The sequence below is a fragment of the Homarus americanus genome, unplaced genomic scaffold (assembly GCF_018991925.1).
Source record: "Homarus americanus isolate GMGI-L3 unplaced genomic scaffold, GMGI_Hamer_2.0 scaffold26351, whole genome shotgun sequence".
NCBI lineage: Eukaryota > Metazoa > Arthropoda > Malacostraca > Decapoda > Nephropidae > Homarus > Homarus americanus.
Window position 1 is genome coordinate 5,190,742 of NW_024724368.1, and position 23,252 is coordinate 5,213,993.

The 23,252-nt window shown below is 39.1% G+C and overlaps 1 protein-coding gene across 4 annotated transcripts in view; it reads right to left on the reverse strand.

Moving 5' to 3' along the window:
* Positions 1 to 23,252, reverse strand: part of LOC121864209 (cholesterol uptake protein 1-like) — a 93,427-nt gene that overhangs the window by 54,455 nt on the left and 15,720 nt on the right. For all 4 annotated transcript variants that reach the window (XM_042363245.1, XM_042363246.1, XM_042363244.1 and 1 more), the window contains 4 exons: positions 14,812 to 14,946; positions 12,616 to 12,769; positions 8,348 to 8,513; positions 2,707 to 2,863 (listed from right to left, as the gene is read on the reverse strand). In XM_042363245.1, coding sequence (XP_042219179.1) covers positions 2,707 to 2,863; positions 8,348 to 8,513; positions 12,616 to 12,769; positions 14,812 to 14,946 — 612 coding nt within the window. The remainder of the gene's footprint in view (positions 1 to 2,706; positions 2,864 to 8,347; positions 8,514 to 12,615; positions 12,770 to 14,811; positions 14,947 to 23,252) is intronic.

Consider the following 23,252-nt stretch of genomic DNA (forward strand, 5'->3'; position numbering starts at 1 on the left):
CAGAAGAATGGAAGTGGGATATATATGTCACAGTTAAAGTAGGTACACTTTCTGGCAATCGTGTGCAGTTTACTTTTATCTTATAGGCAAAATTAAAAATGCATTTGTAAACAGTGTAAATGGTGAAATCTTTATTCTCATTCTTATCAGACAATGTTGTATGTAAATAGTGATGCAAGTCTTTTTCTTACTTTGTTAACAGTGTTGCATGTAAATAGTAAGGTGTGCCTTTATCATAGTGGGGTATGCTATAACGAATCTAATTGGTTCTTGAACCTCGTTCGCAATAGCGTTCGTTCGTTATAGGGGTAATCCGTTCCAGGCCCCCATATACAAATACTTAACAATGAAAAATATAATGTAAAATTGTAAAAAAGTGCATACCGTATATACTCCTGTGTAGTTCGAGTTTTTAAGACCAAATCTGCCTTCAGCAGATGAAGCTCACCAACTTACAATAGGCTAAATTAACTTACAACGTGCTTTTAGTAGTCTATGTTGAAGTTCTTAGCACAGGCTAACTTATCATATCATATACGGTATCACAGTACTCATTGATCTACAAAAAATACCGGTAATAAAATCCTTTTCTATATTTCACACTTAATATAATACCCGGTAATCCACCTCAACCTCATATTGTTTACAACGATGCACGACGTACCACCAACTGTTGAGTATCAGCTAGACGGTACACGTGTTTTTCGAATCTTTTTAGTTAAAAAACTGTTACATCACATGTATATATTACCTTAACTGTGCCTGAATGAATATATTCTCGGAAATAAATAGTAGTTTTGCTGAAACGTGATGTATTTCAATGTAAAATAGGATAAAATACATGAAGAAAACAAAAGACTTTATCTATCCTTCCGATGTTCAAGAGATGTTACTCGTTTTTTTTAATAGTTTTCAGTTAAAATAATGTTATATTACAATGATATTCTATTCATACTGTGCTTGATATAATACATTCACGGAACTAATATTTTTTGCTGAAATGACGTACGTATTAGAGTGGAAAGTGAGATAAAACCATGACGAAAACAATCGACTTTCGCTTTCTTTCGTTCAAAAGATGTTACTGTAATCGCTTTTCAAATGGATGTCAGTTAAAGAACTGTTGTATTCCAATACTATTCCCTCCTAATTGACTTGAATAAATACTTGAAAGGAAATATACAATATTTTTGCTGAAACAACCAGCGTTTCAGTGTAAAGTGTTGTAATACAAGTAAACAATTTGCCTTCGGCACTCGATGTTTCAGGCACGGCGACCCTCAGTTTATAGGACGTAGTGTTTTTAGTGAAGGTTTTGCCGTTCCATTACCCTCAGAAACTTGGGTCGACCTATAAACGAGGCATATCATAAATTAATGATTTCTTGGTCAAAAAATCAGGGTCAACCTATAAACAAGGTAGAATTATAGACGAGTATATACGGTAAATGTGCATTTAAACTCCCGAACCAATATTCATCCGCGTTCGTTGCGTTCGCTGTAGAATTTTCGTACGTTTTAGCATTTTCAATTTTATAGGGAAAACAGTTTGTTATGTACATATTCGTTATATAAACAGTTCGTTATGACATACCCCACTACTTAGTAAAAATGTTACATATAAATAGCAATGCATGACTTTATTCTATATTTTCAACATACTGTGTTTTTAACAAACCATCAACTGAAATAATGTAAATAACTGCAAATGCATTTATTTCTTTTGTAAAAGTAACATGAGGTAGCATGGTAATATTTTAGTATGTGACTTTTGTTTTTATTCTCCCTTATAGGAAAATACAGAACAAAAGTAAGAAGACTATTGATAAATAAAATTAACTTTAACATCAATAACATACTATATTTGTAACTAAACAGTAATGGCAACAAGAAGCAACTTTTATTCTTCAGTACAGGCAAAAAATGTAAATATTTTGAACCAAATTTTCTTCATAATTAACATTATTGGTGTGTGATACAGTTATTGGCATTTTACTTTTCCAACAAGCATAATATAAATAAAGACATATATAGAAACAAAATTATTACATTTAATGGGGCATCCCATTCATCAATTAAAATTAATTATTTTTTATATCACACACTTACACTGAAATCTGTATTTGTAACAAACAAAAGAAAGTAGATGATAAGATAATAGAGAAATAATGATAAGATAATAGAGAAATAATGAACACTTAAGAGTCCCAGCCCAGATGTTGGTCACTTTGAGGTGACTCAAGTGGCTCATAAGTGTTTATTTATTTTTGCCATCACGTGGGTAGATCCAGACTCATTCTGGATTAACGGAAGTTAGTCCGGAGTGGTTTGCCAGTCAAGATAAAGGAGAAATCCAGACAAATAGAGTCCAGATTAAGGGGATTTACTGTAGAGGTATTATTAGTTGTTTTAATGCCACACCTCCTGTCTGGCACTGTGGTGTAGTGTCTTTCATGACCCAAGTTTGTAAAACTATGGTTAACACAATGACCCTGTCAATGGAAGGGAGTTTAAAACTACAGGAGAGAGCCACACAGGCATGACAGCAGGAATAAATGACTAAACAGTGCAAATAATTTTTTTTTTAAATTTGTTCGACTGTAGAGAGCTTGACACTCTAATTGCAAAATAAATGATTTCACTAAGTGGTCATCAATGTTAAACTTATTACATTTCCTGAACATATACCAACAAGATCAACACATACCTGTTCATCATCCAAACAGCAACCTTTGTAGCGAGTGATACAACACCAGCCAAGACTGCAGCAGTAGCAGCAAAGATATACCAGGTGGACCACACAGTAGCATGACCATATACTTGTAGTACCACTGTCTTATGCCGACTATCAATTTTATCTTTATCTGGAATGAATATTACAATGATTTTATAAATAGAGAATAAAATGTTAAAGTCTGAGTTAAGAACTTTTAGAATCACATGCCAGAGAATGTTGTGATAGAATCAAGTGTAAGCTCGTTCAACTCAAATCTTGTCCAGTGCTGGCACATAATCAGGTCCAGTGTGGGATACATTTTTCAATGATACAGTGCTGGAGAAATCAGCATTGGGTAAACTTAATACAGGCAGTCTTCAATTTATCAAAAAAAAACCTGAAGTAAAAAAAAGGGGCAATTTTTGTAATTTCTTCCTAATTAATAATGAAAATACAGGCAGTCCCAAATTTACGAAGATCCAGTTTACGAAAATCAAGTTAAAATATTTTTTCCCAGGATGCTATTTAAATAGATAAAGTCCAAACTGCTGTACACTTTTTTTTTTACTTTTCTCGTAACTTTTCACAGCATCGGAAGATGATAAGGCACTTCAGGGCTTCCCATACCGGACCTTACTTACCTAATGGCCAGCCACTAGAGATGGCCAAGCCAAGTAATGGAGGCCAATGGCCATGCCAAGGGATGAAGGCCAATGGCCATGCCAAGGGATGGAGGCCAGTGGCCATGCCATGGGATGGAGGCCAGTGGCCTGTGTAAGATCCCTTCATTGTTCTTGATAATATTGTCGAGGGTTATTTTGAAACCTAGTACTATTCTTGATAACACAGCTTGGGCTGGTTGATTATTATATAGGTTTAAAACACCCTCTGTGTGAAGAAATATTTCCTTATGTTCGTTCTGCATGATAACATGGTGAGCATGAAATTATGTCTCCTCGTGTTGATGGTGCATGACAAATCACCAAGAAATGGCCCAGGTTCAAGATTTCCACTCCTTTCAGGATTTTGAATGTTTCAGTGATAAGAGACAATAAAAAACCAATAGAGAGTATTCTACTGTATTAAGTGTGGTTAACTAAGATAAAAATAAAATACATATAATGCTTTAGTTATCATGGCTCACAGGATCGCTGGGTGAAGCAGGAGCAAGACACTAATGTTACTGTGGTTCACATCTCAATAGTTTGATCTGATGTCAGTGGAAAAAATAAAATGTTAAATGGATACGTTTACTATTTCTTTCTCAGATGAAACTTCATCAAAAATTAAATCCAGTGAAAGCACATTTCAAAATGCATATAGATATCCCCCAATTTGCAATGGGGTTAGGTTCATGAAAAACTCATTGCAGGTCAAAACATCAAAGACCAGGAGTATTATAGCATAGGGATCAATGAAATAAGTTCCTGGTCAGTCAGACACCCACATGTATCATCCAAAAAATAAAAATAAATAAATCCTTAAAAACAATAAAAGACAATTAAACAAGTCGGATCATTATCACATGTCCCTTTTCAGTTTAAGAGGACTCTTAAAGTTGATTGGAGACAGAAATCTGAGTCCCACACAGACTCTGGGAAATCTTAAGAGTGGATGGAAATGTGGTAGGGGTTTAGTGTCTCATGTTACTGACCTGATCTGATGCAATGTCAAGTGGAGATGGGATGGGGGTTTCGTGATCTCATATTACTGACCTTCTGATGCAATGTCAGATCACCCAGTCTCGAGGTGGGGTATTAATGGGTCTCATGACCTGAAGATGTCTTGAATAAAGATGAAAGCTAATGTATTTTTGAGGCACGAGGCTGCTATCAAATATATTTAAGGCGAGCAAAGACATTTATAAAATAATCTTCACAACATCTGCTCTAAGTGTGTTAGAGAAATGGATATGGTTCCGTAATGACCCTGAATAAAATTGGTACAAGACTGTCCCAATAAAAGATCAAAAAACATGATATAAAGAATGGGCATCAATTCTTTTATGAAAAATATAAGAAATGTTGATAAAGGAGTTTATAAAATCATTCCTAATTAAGTTAGAAATACCATTTTTATTAAAAAAAAAATTTACCAAAATAATCCCGAATAGTTTATCTAAAAGTTTGGTTAAATAAATACAGTAGACCCTTGCCATTCGGAGGGTTTGCAATTCGTGATTTCGATGATTCTCAATAAGCAGATGGTAGCTATGGTGGCTAGCTTGCGAGCCTTTTCCCACAGCGAACAAGTCACCCCATGTACCCACAGCATCTCACCTCCCTCTGTTCATGCTTAAATATTGCTTGTGATGCAGCATCTCATGTTGTACTCTCAAAACAGTGTTTCTGTGTGAAATGGCCCCTAAGAGACTGCCTAGAGTCAGTACTAGTGATGCTAGTGGAGTGAAGTGTAAAAGGTAGAAGTTAGTGATGACCTTGACAAAGAAAGTTGAATTATTAGATACGTTAAAATAGGGGATGAGTGCTGCCACAACTGGTCGGTTGTGCACTAAGGTAGTATAAGTATAACAAGGGCTTACAGTATAAAAAAAAAAAAATTCAATATGATACAAGCCTTCAAATGAAGGTACTTTTGGGGTGGCAGGCAGCGATCAAAAATATTTACGGCTAATGATAAAGTACAGTATACCCAAGGGGTCCTCATTATCTGCAGTTAATTGGGACCGGAAAAACGCCACTGACAACGAATCCGCTTATACTGTAGTGGGTAATCAATTCCATAAAAAATAATGAAGAGGTCAAACTGGGACTCAAAATGATACTCAAAATATTTGTTAAACATCTGATAACACATTTTCATAAATTACTTAATGTCCCTAAAAGTTCATTGGGGTCAATGCGTTGAGGCAACATAGGTCGTGCCAGCGACCCGGTGGTCCTCACCTACTGTTGTCGGTGCACACTCACTCCACTGATTCATTGAGACAAAATACATAACATTTTAAAAATAAATAATTTAAAATAAAAATATTTTTATTTACCTAACTTTAAAGGTAAAGATGTTTGGCTTGATTGGATTGATGGAGGCGGGTGTTGGGAGAGGAGGATTGGTAGGAGGATGAGAGAGAGAACTAGGTGGATTGTCCACTACCACTCTTCTTTCACCTAATCACTTCAAATTTTACATCTATGCTATAGCTAGTGCACTTACTTTTAAACACTGAACAAACCTGTTTGGGTTTGGAATTCATGGCTACAAAAATAACCAAATAATTCACCACAAAATGAACAAAAAGACACAATGAAGGCAGGAGTAAACACAACAATGTACTGGTCTGGACATTGCTGGATTCCTTGTAGGACCAGGAATATTTTGAATATAAATATCATATATTTTGCACAAAAGATAACATATTTACTCAAGAGTAAACATTATATCTAAAATTTGTATGTCTAATGCAAAATCTATGATGTTTATATTCAAAATGATCATCAAATTGTAAGAATTCCAGCAATGTAAATTATATTCTGGCCGGATAATTTGTATGAATTTTATGAGCTAAATTAAAAAAAATTATACTTCACCGTGTAAAGGGGTACACCCACCGCGGAATGTGAGCATCCTGGGTTCTGGCAGGGCACCGCGTAAACGCGGAATGTGGGACCGCGTAAAGTGAGGGTTGACTGTATATATATATATACATATACACCCTTACTCTTAAATCACTACTGTAATGTGATACAGGTGATTAATTTTTATTTCTTGTGCAAAACATGATGTTTATATTCAAATTACAGTATTCGCTGTCTTGCAAGGATTCCAGCAATGCAAATTATATTCTCCTAATTTTAGTCTGAGATATTATACAAGATAAAAACTGTAAGCCTAAGACCCTGGGTTGGGGAGAGGGAGGGAGGGAGGGAGGGAGGAGGAGGAGGGAGGAGGGAGGAGGGAGGAGGGAGGAGGAGGAGCAGGAGGTGAGGTGATATGTTTGACAGTTGGAGCCGAAGGTCTCATGTGTGTTTATTTATCAGTCCTTAAGTGACTAAGCTTCTCTCATTTTAAAATGCCAGTGAAATGACCTGGGAGAATATAATTATACATTGCTGGGATTCTTGTAAGATAATGATTAATTTGAAATAAACAAGCTATAATTTGCACTACACAACAATTTTAGTTCCCTAATCATTTAGTACCTGTACAGTACAGGTTTGCACTTGGTCATTTATTTCTTTTGTGTTTCTTTTAGTACGGTGTGTGCAAATAAATGAATGAAAATAAATGAAGAAATTTATGTAAATCCACCCAAAAACAGTTAAAAACTTTACATTGCTAAAATGTACTAAATTAGTGTACTAAAATTTTTATCTCTTGTTCAAAAAATATTACATTTCCATATTTATTTCTGAGAATATATTCATTCAGGCACAGTTAAGGTAAAATATACTTGTGATGTAATATTTTAATGAAAATATTTAGAAATACAGTATCGTAGTTTTCTTTTGTTTCAAATTTATTTAACAAAGATTGATGTTAAAATTTAAGGAACAAAAATTTATGTATCTATAAATAAACTTTTAAAAATTAATACTTTATGTTTTACATCGTCCTGTGCTACCATACCATGCATTTGGCTACTTTGGGCTTGCTATGATGACGCAAGAGATCGGCCCTGGCAATTGTACCGACACTCACAGCTGGTGGTGCATCATTTCCATTGTTTACTGGCAGTTAATTGTAAATATTTTTCAACCTAACGAAACTATTACCCGTTTAGAGGTCGACCCCCAATTTTTTGCCCAAAAATTTGGTCTTAAAAACTCGAACTACACACGGGTATATACGGAATGTATCTAATGCATGTCCCAGAACAAAATGTTTATTTTAATCTTAAGTAACACAACTTATGCTATGCAGAACTATTGAAAAGAAATTCAGATTTTTATTTTAACAGTACAGTAGTACCCCGATTTACGCGGTCAATTGAACCCACAAGGTACCGCGTAAAGTGAACAACAGAACATATGGGATTAATTCCAATAGAGACTGGCCCGACCCCCAAACTCCACTTTTTGACGACACACAACTATGTTGTAGTAAAAATATTATCTTAACTTTATGATGGTATGCACACACAATTAATAATTAAGAGAAATATCAATAATATTAGTTTTTTAACACTTACATAAGTAGAAAAGATGGCTGGGCACACAGGGATGGGGGGTTGGTTCCGAGGAAGAGGGCAGATTATTGGCCCTCACCTGTATCATTTGTATCAATTGTATCACTATCCACCACATAGGCTTGCAGGGCCTCTTTGTCAAACCCCTCAAAGTCCATATAAGTCCATATCCTCACTATCACTGACTTAGGCCGTCTGTGGTGGGTGGCGGGTGAAGAGCTCGGTAATGTTTTGATGACTGGGCGATCTTGTGCGCATCCTGCCTGCGCCGCTTCCCGCGTATATGAGTTGATGCACCGCGGAAAGTGAATGTTCGGTTCTGGCGAGGCACCGTGTAAATGAGAAATCGCGGAAAGTGAAACCGCGTAAAGCGGGGTAATACTGTATTTGATCTCACAGTAAAGGTTTCAAAACTGGTGATCTATTGATATTCAAAACTTGGAACTGGGTAACTTTAAAATGGAAAACAGAGAAATGAGAACTTACTTGCAATATTTAGTGTACAAGGTTCATTATCCGGCAGGGACAAGACAATAATATGTACGCCATCAGGGAATTCTTCCTTTCGTGCAATCATTCCAGCCCGAGCAGTGAAGGTCTGGTAACGACCATGACCAGAGCGAAGTCCAGACTCATCTGTATCCACTGGGCACTAAAGAATATAATAAATGATTAAGATAAATTCGTTTGTCAAATTATAATAACAATTACCTTGACTCGTATTGCACAATAACTTAAACCTAAGCATAACCTAGTCATCCCGATAGAATATAAATGAATTATGTTTTTTAATTAAATTATCATTTATTTGGGTAGAATGATATTGGGAATTCAGTGATGACAGATGTTTTCATCTACCCTGTATCTTGTTTCTGAAACATGAAATTAGTATTTCTCTACATCTATGTCTGATGAATACAGTCAGATAAGATATTTTAGGTTTTACTAACCCTTAAGCCCTGGGTTAGGGTGCTGCTGGCAGTACCCACAGGGATAAATCAAGAAAAAATCAAGTTTTCCAAAAATAATAATAATAAAAAATAAAATAAAACAAATATTAATAATGGAGGGAAAATAGGCGGACGTTCTGGAACGTCACCCGGGGCCTAAGGGTTAACAGGAACTATTTTCTTGTATTATTTTTTACAAAAATAATGTATGATCAGGAAGTACTAATCATTAACATAATTAGAGTATCAATCTCGTAACTATCATTCCCATATTCATCACTTACAGATCTCTAAGTCTGCTAATTCTAATCTCATATTTCACTCACTTTGTTCAGTCAATGTACCATGAGTATTTTTATTATAGGTTGAGGCTTATAAATTCAGCATTCAAGTGACTGGTAACTCCCAATTAATGGCACTGTTATGGAAAAAGTACACTCTGACAAACCTCCCAATTAACAGTACATTCAACACTTATGCAGTTGTCTGATTGGCCACTGGGCAGTGTGTGTGCCTGTTTTTCTTGGACTGGAGTGTGTTTACCCCCAATTCACAGTACCTGGTACAGTCGTGTCGCATCTTACGTGGGGTTACATTCCAAAGTGGGCGCGTAAAGGCAAAAACGTTTATAGTCAAAATTACCCGTGAAAATCCCTTAAATCACCCACAAAGTACATGATTATATATACCTGTACCTGTCAATAGTGCAACTGGTGACTTAGCAGGCTAAGCTTATTTCTGTTTAAATGTGCACCACACACAGTATGTGCCAAAAAAAATTATACAATAATTATCATAAGGTCAAAAACATAAATGCTATTAATCATTAAGTGTGTAGAATCAAGCACTTAAGTGGAAGGGAGAAAGCTACAGCTGGTGTGTCCTCACTCACTGCTCCGTTCTTTCACCATCTCCTGTTAAATGGCAACACAGCACTTTTTATTATTTATTTATTTATTTTTATTCCTCTCATTTACTGGTACAGTATACTATACTGTATATCATTTTATGTAAAAAAAAAAAATAAGTTTATCCACATGCATAACTCCCATGCATCCAGCTCACGACATAGATCAGGCAATCATCCAGCTCAGCCGACTCACAGACGTGTGGCGGCTACCATTGTGGGTGTTTATACTGTGACACATTTAAAACCCAGTAACTGACCGCCTCATAACACATTTACTTTCACATATGTTCTTCATTTTTAATATTTTATAGTTTCATATTACATTTTCCATATGTGGTATTGGAATGTATTCACATTGTTATACAGCTGTAGTAGGCAGCTACCAAACAGGGAGGCACTACCACCTGGGAAGATATTGGAAGCATAATGTGTTGTCTAATGGTAGACCCTGCTGCCATATGGCATCACGAAAATTGTGACCAAGTCCCAGGTTGCTGAGATGTCTTTCCGCCTCATTTACACACAATTGCAGGGTCTCAATTGTTTCCCTTACCATTGACAACACAACATACATACCCTGTATATCATTTCTAACTATTGATATATTTTTTAATTTTTGTATTTATTTATGGCTCTTTATTATTACTATTAATATTATTATTATAGTTAATTTTAAATGTTTTAATTTTATTATTATTATTATTTTATTATATTCCCCCAGGCCTTGATATGGATCATAAAATGACCAGTGCCGGGTGGGTTAATGCCCGTAAAAAAAAATAAATAAAAAATAGTTTGTACTACAGCTAATTCACATGTAACTTCTGCAGCCCGTGTGAAAGCGAAAGCATACATAGGACATACATGCAAGTGTAAGTATGTCAACTTACAATGATTTAGGACTTCATGGTTAGTCACAGCAACTAATGAAAAATCCTCTGATACTACTATTAGTTCAGTTTGTTTGTTCAGAATTAAAAGATTGTCTTTCGCTTTCAATGGAAATGGTTCCAAGTGCCACGCATCAAATTTTTGGGGTGAATCTAGTGGAACGTGTACTGTATTAGTATTTCCTTATGTGTTAAGGTTGCCTCTAATAAGGTGAAATAATATTCCACTCCAAGCTCCTGAAAGATAGGAGTTAAAGATATTTAGTTTCAGCTATATGTAAAGTGGCAATAAGTTGACCCGCTGGCAACAACTGTGCATCAACACGACCTAACCCTGCATTCACTAGATCAGCTATGAGCCTACCGTTATTGTCTATTAAAGCTTGCACAGAGGTTTCAGCTGCATGCATATATTCTGTAAAGCAGCGTAGCCATTCCAGTGCATGTGAATCCCTGGACAACGTGTGTTAGCTGATTAGTTTCGTCAACAATAGCATTCATGTGAGAGGTCAGAGTTTGTACTGCCTTGTAGGGCTGTTCAATGGCCCTATTTTGTTTCTTAACCACTTATGAAAATGCATTCATTCTGTTCCCTAGGTTAGCTACATCTTTGGCAGTTGCCATACCAAACAGGGTTTTACTTATTAATCCAACAAAATTAAATAGACAGGGCCACATTAACAACGGTGCCCGAGGAGCCCGGGCCCAGGGGGGAGCTTGAGCTTGCAAATATTTGTTATAATAATTATAGTAATAGCATAAATAGTAAATGTTTGCAGTACAGTGGTCCCTCGGTTAACGAACACAATTTGCTCCAGAAGGTCGTTCATTAACCGAAAATTTCGTAAACAGAATCCATTGCTTCAATGGGGGTGGAGGAGTAGGGAGAAGAGAAGGAAGTGGGGATGGAGGAGAAATCACCTTTCAGGGGACCCATGCTTGATGCAGTAATTTCACCAATAAAATTTTAAGTTCACTAGGTGTAATTCAAGATTATCTTTTAATCAACACTACACTGCACTATATATTATCAATATGTTAACTAAAGTTCAGAATGTCCAATAATTTCAATGAATAATGCAAAAATATTCAAGACACCAACAAAACAGATGCTCTCTACACTGTTTTCAAAGCCAACTGATGCCTTGTGACCGTCTCACGCATCTGATAGGCGCACAACAAACTAGCTCCCTGTACTGCATATATTATCAATATGTTAAATAAATGTTAAAATGACTAATAATTATAATATAAAACATGCAAAAATATTAAACAGCACAACTTTATTGACATTTACTCCATTGGAAACGAATGTAAACATAGAACAGATTACTGAATTGGCAGACTGGGCCATCAACTGATCAGCTGGTGCTCACAACAAAATGTGATTTTGGTAAGGATTTTGTTAATCAAATTTTTGTTCGTTAACAGAATTGAGGATTCTTATGGAAGGTAATTCGTTAATCAAAATTTCGTTAACCGAACCGTTCGTTAACAGAGAGACCACTGTCCTGTATTGGACAGTATAAGGACACATTATATTATCTATATTAGTAATAGCAGAAGTGCTCCTCTACTTATGAACGAGTTACGTTCCTGAGGCTTGTTTGTAAGTCCAATTGTTTATAAGTCCAACTTTACTCTTGTAGATACCAAACATATTGTAAAAATTGAAAAGATTATGGATATTTAGTACAGCTATATCCTTTAATACAGCCTTAAAACCTGGCTCACTCTTCTCCTCTTAGGTAATGTTTGTTCTATCTGGAATTTTCTTCAAAATAATCCAGTCTCATCCACATTAAACACCTGTTCTGGCAGGTAACCCCCCTCAGTGATGATGTTTGTATCTCTGAAAGTTTGTAAGTTGAACATTCTTAAGTAGAGGAGCACCTGTACTAATAAATATATACAGGGTATTTTGTAACTCATTATTTTTTGTTTTATAACAATAAAACAAATCCCAAAACACAATATTTTTCAATACAATTATAATTTCATTACCTGAGCATTTTGCAAGGCAAGTATGGCACACACAGAATCACTTTTCTCCAAACTGTCTGCTGTGACCAAAACCGATGATTCAACCATGCCCCATTGGTAAAGTTTATACCATGGTGACACTGGAGTTGAAATTACTGTCACATTATAACCCTTCCTGAAAGTATGATAAAGGAGAAACATGAAAATAAAATGTCAGACAATTGACAATGGAATAAAAATAAAAAATTCATGATAACTGCTTTCCTGCAAGTCCAAGCTTCCCAACTTAGATTTTAAACCAAGCTAATAAGCAAATATAAATCAAGATAAAATAATTGTATGTAGACAACTCTGGCTTACGTCATGCATTACCATTGACACAATGACAAAGGGTGTTGACACTTGGGCTTTGGTTTATTGAGCAACAGAAATTGGACAGTCACTTCATGAGAACATCAAGATCGTTCTAGTGAAGCGAATGTGTCAATCGGTGTAATTCTTTTGTTGTTTTTCACCATTGAAGATAAATTATTTTCTTGCTAGAGTGGAGTGGAAGCAAGATGTGTGGATATAACCATTAATATCAGTGCCACATACTACAGTGTATACAGAACTTTTAATAAGGCATATCTATTGCTGTGATTTACCATCCAGAGAAGATCAGAGAGTGTAATGAGACTACACAAATTCCCTCATTAATGTCTTTACTCAACATTGTTTTGTTGTAACGTCTTTGAAATATTTTTTCTAAATACTGTATGTATGAAAATGATACAGTAAAACCTCGATTAACCGACCACATATGGGGGGAAGGGGCCGACGGATAATCGAAAAGGTCGGTTAATAATACATAAAGTCTATGGAAATAAAACATACATTTTCAAAGTACCTATCCCTAACCTACGTCATTTAAGTCCCTCTATTCATTTTTGTTCATTTGCCATTCAGATTTCAATAGAATTTGCTTTAAAACATTAACCACTTCAGTAAATAAATATGAACCAGCACAGAAACCATGAATAAAAAATGGAAAAGTCAAAGAACATATGTCATCACAAAAATTGTGACCAAGTCCCAGGTTGCTGATCTGACTTTCTGCCTCATTTACACACAATTGCAGGGTCTCAATTGCTTCTCTTACTATTGACAACACAACATACTGTACATACAGTACAGGTACATTGTTTCTCACTCTTGATTTTTTTTTATTTTTGCATTTCTTTATGGTTCTTTATTACTATTATTATTATTATTAGCATTATCATTATTAATATTATTACATTATCGCCCCCCAGGCCCCTATGTGGGTCAGTGACCTGTGCCCGGGTGGGCAATTTTTCAAGAGAATCATGCAATGGAGATACAAGCACCAAATGGCATACAGTATGTTGCCAAATTAAAAAGAAAACTAAAAAGACTAAAATAAAATAATGCAAGGTAAAAAACAATAACAGAACTTTCGTAAAAAACAAAACATTTAAACATTAATAAATAAAACTCAAAGCTTGTGTAGAAGGCCGGTTTCCTCCACAAAGGAGATGACATCCCCTTCCATGTTACCCATTCCTCCCCCCAGCACCAAAGAGAGACGGTAAGACCCATCTCCCCCCAGCACCGGGAGAGGTGCTTACAACGAAGACCTTGGAGACTGGGCCATTCCACCATGCGGTGTCGAACAGTTAATGGGACCAGGGAGTTAGCACAATGGGGAGGGGGCGCCCTCTCCATTAAATCATGAGACAGCCGTGTGGGGCCAATGCAGATCCTACAAGCTATTTCCATCACTGATAATATTATAACTAGTAATGTGCTCAGCTAGATAATAATCAAGAAGAAATTAATCAATAAAATATCTAGCTACCACTACTTGCTAGGTTAGATAATCTTCAGCACGAATGAATGCAATGTGTATATCACAGTTAGCATCACACCACGAGAAAACAGGAAGAAAGTGTCCCACGACCATCAAGGTGGTTCCCCGATATACATTTGCGAGTTGGGAGATTTCAAAGAGCACATTTCCATATGCTTTCTCACAGTTACAGTTAATGAAAAAGTAACACTAAAAACATATGACTAAACACTGTCCTTCATTATTCATTACTGAGATGAATGATGTTTACCCAGATAATGCATTACATTACAAGAAGAGCCTTTTAATACTGCCTAAACATACACTCAATTTATAATATCAATACCGTATAATGTCTCACTTACTGGAGCAAATAGCTGTCGTTAGTAAGCTGGAGTTGAAAGGTAACATTCGAGGGGTTTGTCGTTATTATCCTGAATTGCAAATTCTCTTCCATTGCTGGGGGGCACAGTTGTTCCTCTATAGTTGAATACTTCTGGCTGGAAATAATAGTAATATTACTACAGATGCATTATGTAAGACAACATATTTTGATGAACATAAGCCACACCCAATTTTAATCCACAGGGCGAGTTTTAGATAGAATTCATGCAAAAGGCCTTAGCCTTCTATTCTAAAGTGCACTCCAAAGTTGGAAGTCAAAATCATATTTGGAGATATCTTATAGTCATGTATAATATATGTGCATTATGTATTCTATGTCTCCATTAGAAACCATTATGTATTACATATACGGTCCTGTATGTACAGTCAGCCACAAGAATAAGTATACACCTACGGTTCATGTTTGAGACAAAATATCTAGTAACACTGTCCTGAACAGAACAGACAAAATTACAAAATGACCTGTAATTTATGCTTTATTCTTACATATATGATATAAATACATTTGTTGTGACTGTTTTATTAGTGTCTTGTGTTTATGTTACAAGTAATATATTGTATCCAATGGTAGTAAACTTGTTGCCAAATGAGATTGCAGTTATCGTACAGCTCCCTCCTCCTCCCTCACTTTTTCTCTTACCCTACTTTTTTTTACTGATGTTTGGATTAGTTAAGGAGGAAGAGGAGTAAATAGAATAATAAAGAAGGGGAAAACAGAAAATATTTAGAAATAAACAGGTGGGGAGAGCTGAGTTTCATCATACGTCTGGATGCACAGTTTCAACGTTACCAGACCATTTTCGGACCTTACAGCTACAGTGTGTATACTTATTCCTGTACATCATGTATTCATGCATTGCTATGTATACCATGCATGTAAGTGTCTGCTTGTCTGTTATGTCATGTTATGTACGTTCAACAGGTAATACTTTGCTACCCTGTGTATCATTGCGCATGTGTGCTAAGACGGTGATGTCCGTCACCTGTAGGGACAGACCCTAGTCAGATAATCAGTGGCCGACAGTCTTTGATACAGTACACATCTCAAACTCTGTACGACTGCCTGCACAAGTAAATCCAAGAAATCGTCTCTGCCTTCTCTTTTACACCTGAACATGGCGCAGTGAGTAGGATAGTATCTACAAGAGATGACCACAAGGTTAAAGCAGAGATAAAAACATAAGTGACGGAGTAACGAGCAACCGACTGCTTATTAAGACCATTTGTCCCACCCGGTAACCAGTACTTGGATAGTGAGTTGCCGCTCCTCCTGCTCTCCCAAGCATGCAGCAACCAGTCCACCAGGTGTACCAAACCCACCAGACAAAGGAGTTAATCCTGCAGCATTGGACAGGTTGGCCGCGCTTATGGAAGCAAAGCAGCTACAAGCCGCAGAGGACTACCTCCTACAGCATTAGGAGCAGTTCCATGAAGCTGAAATTTGCGGCAACAGACTCCGGCTGCTGTAACGAACGCCACCAGAGCTGACGGTGTCACTATGCAGGACATGATTTGTCAAGCGTTAAATACATCCAGCGGGGTCACCCCTGCCCCTGGTTCGCAGGGTGTGGATAGTGGCGATTCCAACGGTTCGATCACGGCAGGCACGTCACCTACAGAAGCGAGGGGGCATCCCGTCCCCAGGTAGGTCAGCCCCAGGCTCTGGCACCTCACACGCTCTCGCCCAATGTATCCTTGCATGAATTTAAGTTGTGGTGTGGCACATGGGTTGATTGTGGAATTACTCCAAATCAAGAGTCAAGCACTAATCACGCAGCTAGTATATCTCTGGTCTTGTTTGATGCCTGAAATGAGGGCCACATTAGCACATGCTATTGGTGTCGCTGAGGATGACCAAGCGGTGACAGTTGATGACGTTCTCACATGCATTAAGGATCACCTACAGCAGCAGCACAACATGGCTCTATGTCGCGAGAGGTTTGAGGAGCGTCTTCAATGTGAGGGAGAATCTTTCAACGACTTTTATGTCGCCCTAAAGGAATTGGTAGACGATGCAAAACTGTGTGACCAATGTCTGGATACCCGGTTCGTCACCCGCAAATTAGGAAGAAATTTCTGGCTATCGACCCTCTCCCGGTACTACCTGCGGCCTTATGCTTGTGTCATAGTGAAGAATCTGCATACACACTAACACAGACCTCTCAAGCAGCAGCAAATCTCTCAACAGATTGACTGGTCACACGCAGCGGCAGCAGTGTGACGGTTGCGGAGCAGCACAGCATCCGGAGGTTGGGAGAAACAGTGCCCAGCCTGGGGTAAGAAATGCAAGCACTGTAATATCATAATGCACTTCGGAAAAGCATGTCGTAGAAGGAAGTTGCACATAGAAGGAAGTTACAGAGTTCCGCACAGAGGACATCCAACAATACTGCCCAGTCACCTCAACGAGCTGCTTGCTGTCTCAAGGTTGGAAATGTCCACAGAACCCGCCCCAATCGTTATGCACCAAAGGTCAACATCAAAGATCAGGCAAGGACCACCTGACACCGGTGCCGAGGCGACCGCAATTGGACCATACCAGATGCAGCAGTTAGGCCTCACATAAGCTGATCTATCTCCTTCACACGACAAAAAGGTTTTTGTAACCAATAGTAACAAGTTGATTCCCTTGGGCTCATTCACAGCAACCATGACCCTTGAAGACATCCCTGTAGACACCACTATTGACGTATTCAAGGAGATAGATGACACCCTTCTATCATCGTACTCCACATAATTCCCCAAGATTATCCAAGCTCCATGGTCAATGCTCAACAGGCGGCAGTATGGACATGGTAAGTGACGAGCAGAGAACAATGGACTACAAGCAAATCTTGGAGCAGTTGAAGGACATTCTTGTAGAACCTGAGGACTTCCACGAGGGTGTGAAGCTGCAAGCTATGCGGGGTCCACCGATGAAAATCCATATTCAGGAAAATGTCCAACCCTGGTCAGAGGATCAGTTCCCGACTGTCTTTGGTACAGTACACATCTCAAACTCTGTATAACTGCCTGAACAAGTAAATCCAAGAAATCGTCTTCTTTCTCTTTTACACCTGAACAATTTTCCCATTCAAAACTGCTCATAACATAAGAGATATGTACATTATATTATATTGAGTACCTGTACTATTGTATTTATGCATACCGGTATACAGTATTAGAATAGATGACTGGGGTAACAAAATAGTGTAGAAAAGTACAAAACTAAAGTAACAAAAAAATAGATGTGGCAGCGCCAGCGAGTGAAAATGTACCCGGTAGTCACTAGTGATGATGTAACCAAAAAAAAATGTCATCGCAAATGATGATGAACGCGTCAGTCATGCCTGAGGGTAAGCTGTGAATTCTCTTCGAAAGCTGACAAGTGTAATAAAGCATCATAAAAGCTGTGAATTGCCGGGAGCAATTGACTGATTGCTGATTGTGGTAATTATATCCCTGGCGATGCAACAGCTTAGGTCATGTGTCACCGAATTATAATAAAGGCTTAAAAGACTAAAATCAATTAATACAAGGTAAAAAACATAATTAACAAACAACAAAGAACTTTCATAAAAAAAAACATTTAAAGGTTAAGAAGTAAAACTCAAAGCTTGTGTAGAAGGCTGGCTTCCTCCACGAAGAAGAGAACCCCCCATTCCACGCCACCAACTCCTCCCCCAGCACCAAAGAGAGACGGTAAGACCACGCCCCCCCTCTCCCAGCACTGGAAGAGATCTCTGAGACTGAGGCACTCCACCAAGAGGTGTTGAACAGTCAATTGGACCAGGTAGTTATCTCAATGGGGAGAGACCTATTTTCTGGGCAATATCTTCAACAACCTGCTTACATGCCAGCCACATATTCATTACATCAAAGAGACTTGCCAGCGTGCTCTCAAGTTATTGAGTGATGGGGCACACGCCGTGGGGTGCAAAGCGAGGAATTCTGCTACACCTTTACCACATGCTAGTTAGACCCAAAACCCAAACTGGAACATGGGTGTGAGGTGTACTCCTCAGGCACATAAAGTAGACTCAATGCACTGAATTCTATTCATCATGTTGGGGTGTGCTTGGCAACCGGTGCCTTCAGGTTTATGCCAATCCCAATTCTACTGGTTGATGCTGTTGAGTCACCCCTTGATCTTCAACATCAGTATCTCCAGGCCCAGTGTTGGTTTTACCTCCACCACCTTCCGCAGTCTGTAACCAACACTTGTGTAGTTATCAAGACTACGTCCCTCACACTACACTCAGCATCCAGGCCTCCCACGACCTTTTGGCTTCCGGGTAAAGAAGGTTGTGAGTATTCTTTGTTTTCCTCCTGTTCAGGTATGTCCCACTCAGTGGATTCTCCCCGAGGTTCCAGTTTGTCAGTATTTTAACAAAATGAAGGGCTTACTCTCTCCCTGTGTTGTCCATTCTCATAGGAGGACTATTCCTGTATATACTGACGGCTCTAAGTCGGATGCAGGGGTGGGTTTTGGGGTGGTCTTTCCCGATTTCTGTCGGGATGGTAGTCTCCCCACTTTGGCATCTATTTTTACTGCAGAGCTGTCAGATTTTTTACTTGCCATCAAGATAATTTTACCCAGCCTCATAGCGATTTTAAAATTTTTAGTGATTCTCATAGTACTCTCCAAGCTTTAGCTATTGTCTCATCGCCTCATCCTTTAGTTAAAGATATTTTACGGTGGCTGTCTCTCATCCAACATTGGTAGGGAAAGTCAGGTTTTGCTGGGTTCCAGCCCATCTGGGGGACGAGAGGAAGGAGTGTGCTGATGTTGTGGTGAAAGCAACTACTGCTCACCCAATGGCAAGCAATTCCCCTCTAACTGCCTCTGATAGGAAGCCAGTAATAAGAGCCGCCATCCGCTCAAGTTGGCAATACAGGTGGGATACTGTCGGAGCAAACAAGCTCCGCAACATCCATCCTGAATTGGGTGCCTGGGGATATCAGGGACTGTTGCACCACCACCACCAGTTTCCATGTTATCCACACACGGTTGGCTCATGTTTTTTTAACGGAGTGGGCGCCCCCTCTCCATTGCAATAACTGTCTGATCCCATTGAATGTGCGACAACTCCTGATGGAATGCCACAGTCTAACAGTCTCGGAGATCTTCGTTGTAAGCAGCTCTCCTAATGCCGAGGGGTAGGATGGACATACCGTCTCTCTTTGGTGCTGGGGGGGGGTGATAATAATAATAATAATAATGATGATAATTAACGGTTTATTGAGAAAGTTTGCAGCCCGAAGGCTGAAAATATACATTGGACATAAATGATTTATTACATACATTGGTGGTTTAACAAAAGCCTTCATTAGAGAAAGGTGAAGGAACATACAGTGAACATACAGATTAATGTTTACACACGTAGATCATGTGAGCTGAGGTGTTGAACAGCAGACACGGAGTGTAGTAACTCCCCCACAGGTGGTGTTATGAGGGGCTTGACGTGGTGTAGTAATTCCCTCACAGATGGTGTATGAGGGGCTTGATGTAGTGTAGTAATTCCCTCACAGATGGTATTATGAGGGGCATCACATGGCGTAGTAATTCCCTCACAGATGGTGTTATGAGGGGCATCACGTGGTGTAGTAATTCCCTCACAGATGGTGTTATGAGGAACTTCACATGATGCTGTAGCAACTCATTCACTATGTGGTGTCGTAGCATCATGGGGACACCACATGGTCAGTTGTCACAGGACTTCACTCACTCAAGTGGGTGAGGTGAGGTCCCAGGCTTCCCTATCGTGGAGTCTCAGGGGAATTATCACTGGGTACCTGGGACCTCACTGTGTGAAGGTTAGCTTGGGTAAGACTCAACTGCCGAGTTGTTTTTCACTGACTTAAGCACTGTTCACCACTATTCAACACTGGTTCCATTCCTTTCCCAAATGAAATAGTAACTTCTGGCGAGAACTTGTTGATATTCCGGTGGGGAGGAGGGTTCAGGGGAGGGAGTTGGTATGGGCCAACATAACAATTGACGTGGCTGCTGCTGAGCAGCGCCAGGTGCGTCTGACCCGTCTTGACCCGTCGGTGGTCAAGTGTGGGAGTAGACGTCCTCTCATTCATGGAGGACTCCAGCCTTCTACACAAGCTTTGAGTTTTATTTCTTAATGTTTAAATGTTTTATTATGAAAGTTCTATGTTGCTTGTTACTTATAGTTTTTACCTTGCATTATTTGATCTAGTCTTTTAAGCCTTTATTCTAATTCGGCTACATATGACCAAAGCTGCTGCGTCGCCAAGGATGTAATTACTACAATCAATTCCACTCCAAAATCCAAGGCCTGTGACTCCTCTACTCTACACACCCATGTAAACACTGAGGATTGAGCTGCCATAAAAGACACCCTGTAAATGCAGTGACAAAAAGCTCAGCAACTTCTTGAGGGACGGCAACTGAGCTGCCATCATTATCCCTGCGGACTGGGAGAGGATTAGATGAAAACTTGCCTGCTATTATCTGCACACATTTCCATATCTGGGACAAAGGAGTTTTTCATTTAGAGAGGTGACATATGAAAAAGACTGGCAATGGGCATTCTCTAAAACTTGATGAGCTTAGGCTCTGGCCCATTTTTATTCCACATGATAAAATTATGTCCTATGACACTGGTAGCAACCATAAGCTGTGTCACTCATCAACTGCCTGCCTACACTCCTCCGACAATCAAGGAACAGGTCGGCAAGCTACACGACCAGAGGTCCGAGAAATGGAGCAGTGACCAGCCCATTGGAGGAGGCTGATTAAGTATTCATCTGCTTAATCTACAGAGGGAAATTCTTTACTGCTCCTGTCTGCCTCCGGTAGCTCCTTGAACAAGTCCCAGTCTGCCTTGTCTAACCACCAACAGGGAACTCGTGGTGTTGTTGGGGAGGAAAGTAGGATAGGGTAGAAGTCACTTCTGAGGTCGTCTGTTACTCTTCACTCAAAGTCCAGTAGAGTCGGCTGAGCTCAATGAGAGATCTATGGCTGTAGTCGTGTTGGTCTGGACATGATAGTGGGTGATATCACCATTTCTTCAATTATCAAAGCTATCAAGTCACCCCTTGAATTAACTGCTGTATCACCCCAGAGGGTATGCCTTCCATTAAAAGCACTGAGGATAAGATAAGGAGAAGGAAGTTGACAAATTAATTAAACCAAATCCTCCCTGACAATTGGTGTACTGGTTGGGAGGCATATGAAGCATATGCAACAGGGAAATGATGGATAATGGGATATAGGGTACACCACACTTGTCAGAGACAAGGATGGCTGTGCCCCCATCATGAACTGTTCTGGATTATAAGGAGAGGGATTATCATAGGCACCTAATATAAGTCTCCTGGAGACAAATGAATATAGGGTAGAATTTGCTCAGCAGCAACTGGAGCTCTTCCCAGTTGGTTCTTAAGCCTTGACAATTCCATTCCATTGGTATAGTAGCCATGATTATTGGGGAACTAAGTTGGGGTAAGCCTTGATAATTCTATTCCATTGGTATAGTAGCCATGATTATTGGGGAACTAAGTTGGGGTAAGCCTTGACAATTCTATTCCATTGGTATAGTAGCCATGATTATTGGGGAACTAAGTTGGGGTAAGGCTTGACAATTCTATTCCATTGGTATAGTAGCCATGATTATTGAGGAACAAAGTTGGGGTATGCGAGTGTGCGGTTCCTAACAGATGTTTAGGCGTAGGGTTAGTTTGAGTGTTGGATTCTTGAGGATGCACCGGGAGCATACCATGAAGTGCAGCTCTTCCAGTCCCCTTGTTGAGAGGTGGACAACTTGTGTTGGGCTGGGCCTTTCTATCCTACCCCATGGTTGAAAGATGTGTCTGTTGCTTAGTGGCCACAGACGACCCAGATGTAGACCCATCCAATGGATCCTAATCAGAGTTTACCCCTGGAGATGACTCCTCAGATGGAGGGTCCGTAGAGGTGATATACAAGAGTGATATCCCCGTTAGCCGAAACAATTGCTGCAGAGCATTTCCGGGGATAAGAGATTTCCGGCTAACCAGACGACTTTCTCAAACCCGGAAAAATCCCCCACTCCTAGAAATATTTCCCATTACTGGAAAAGCTTTCCGAGTGTCTAAACTATGCATCTTGCACGGACAAACACTAGCCCACATCCTCATAATGTTTCTGTGTGCTGGGGAATTTTCCAAGAGTCTAAACTAAAAATCTATATGATATGGTCGTGAATGAAGCTGGGTGTTAGAGCAAAGACTGGTATTTTTCACTCCCATGGAGCTGTGGGGGATTAGTGGATCTCGTGTAACTGATTTGACACATAGTGACACAATGTCAGGTGGAGGTAGGGTGTGGGTATTGATGGTCTCATATTACTGACCTGATACAATGTCAGGTCACCCACTGTTGGGTGGAGGACTAGTAGATCTCAGAACC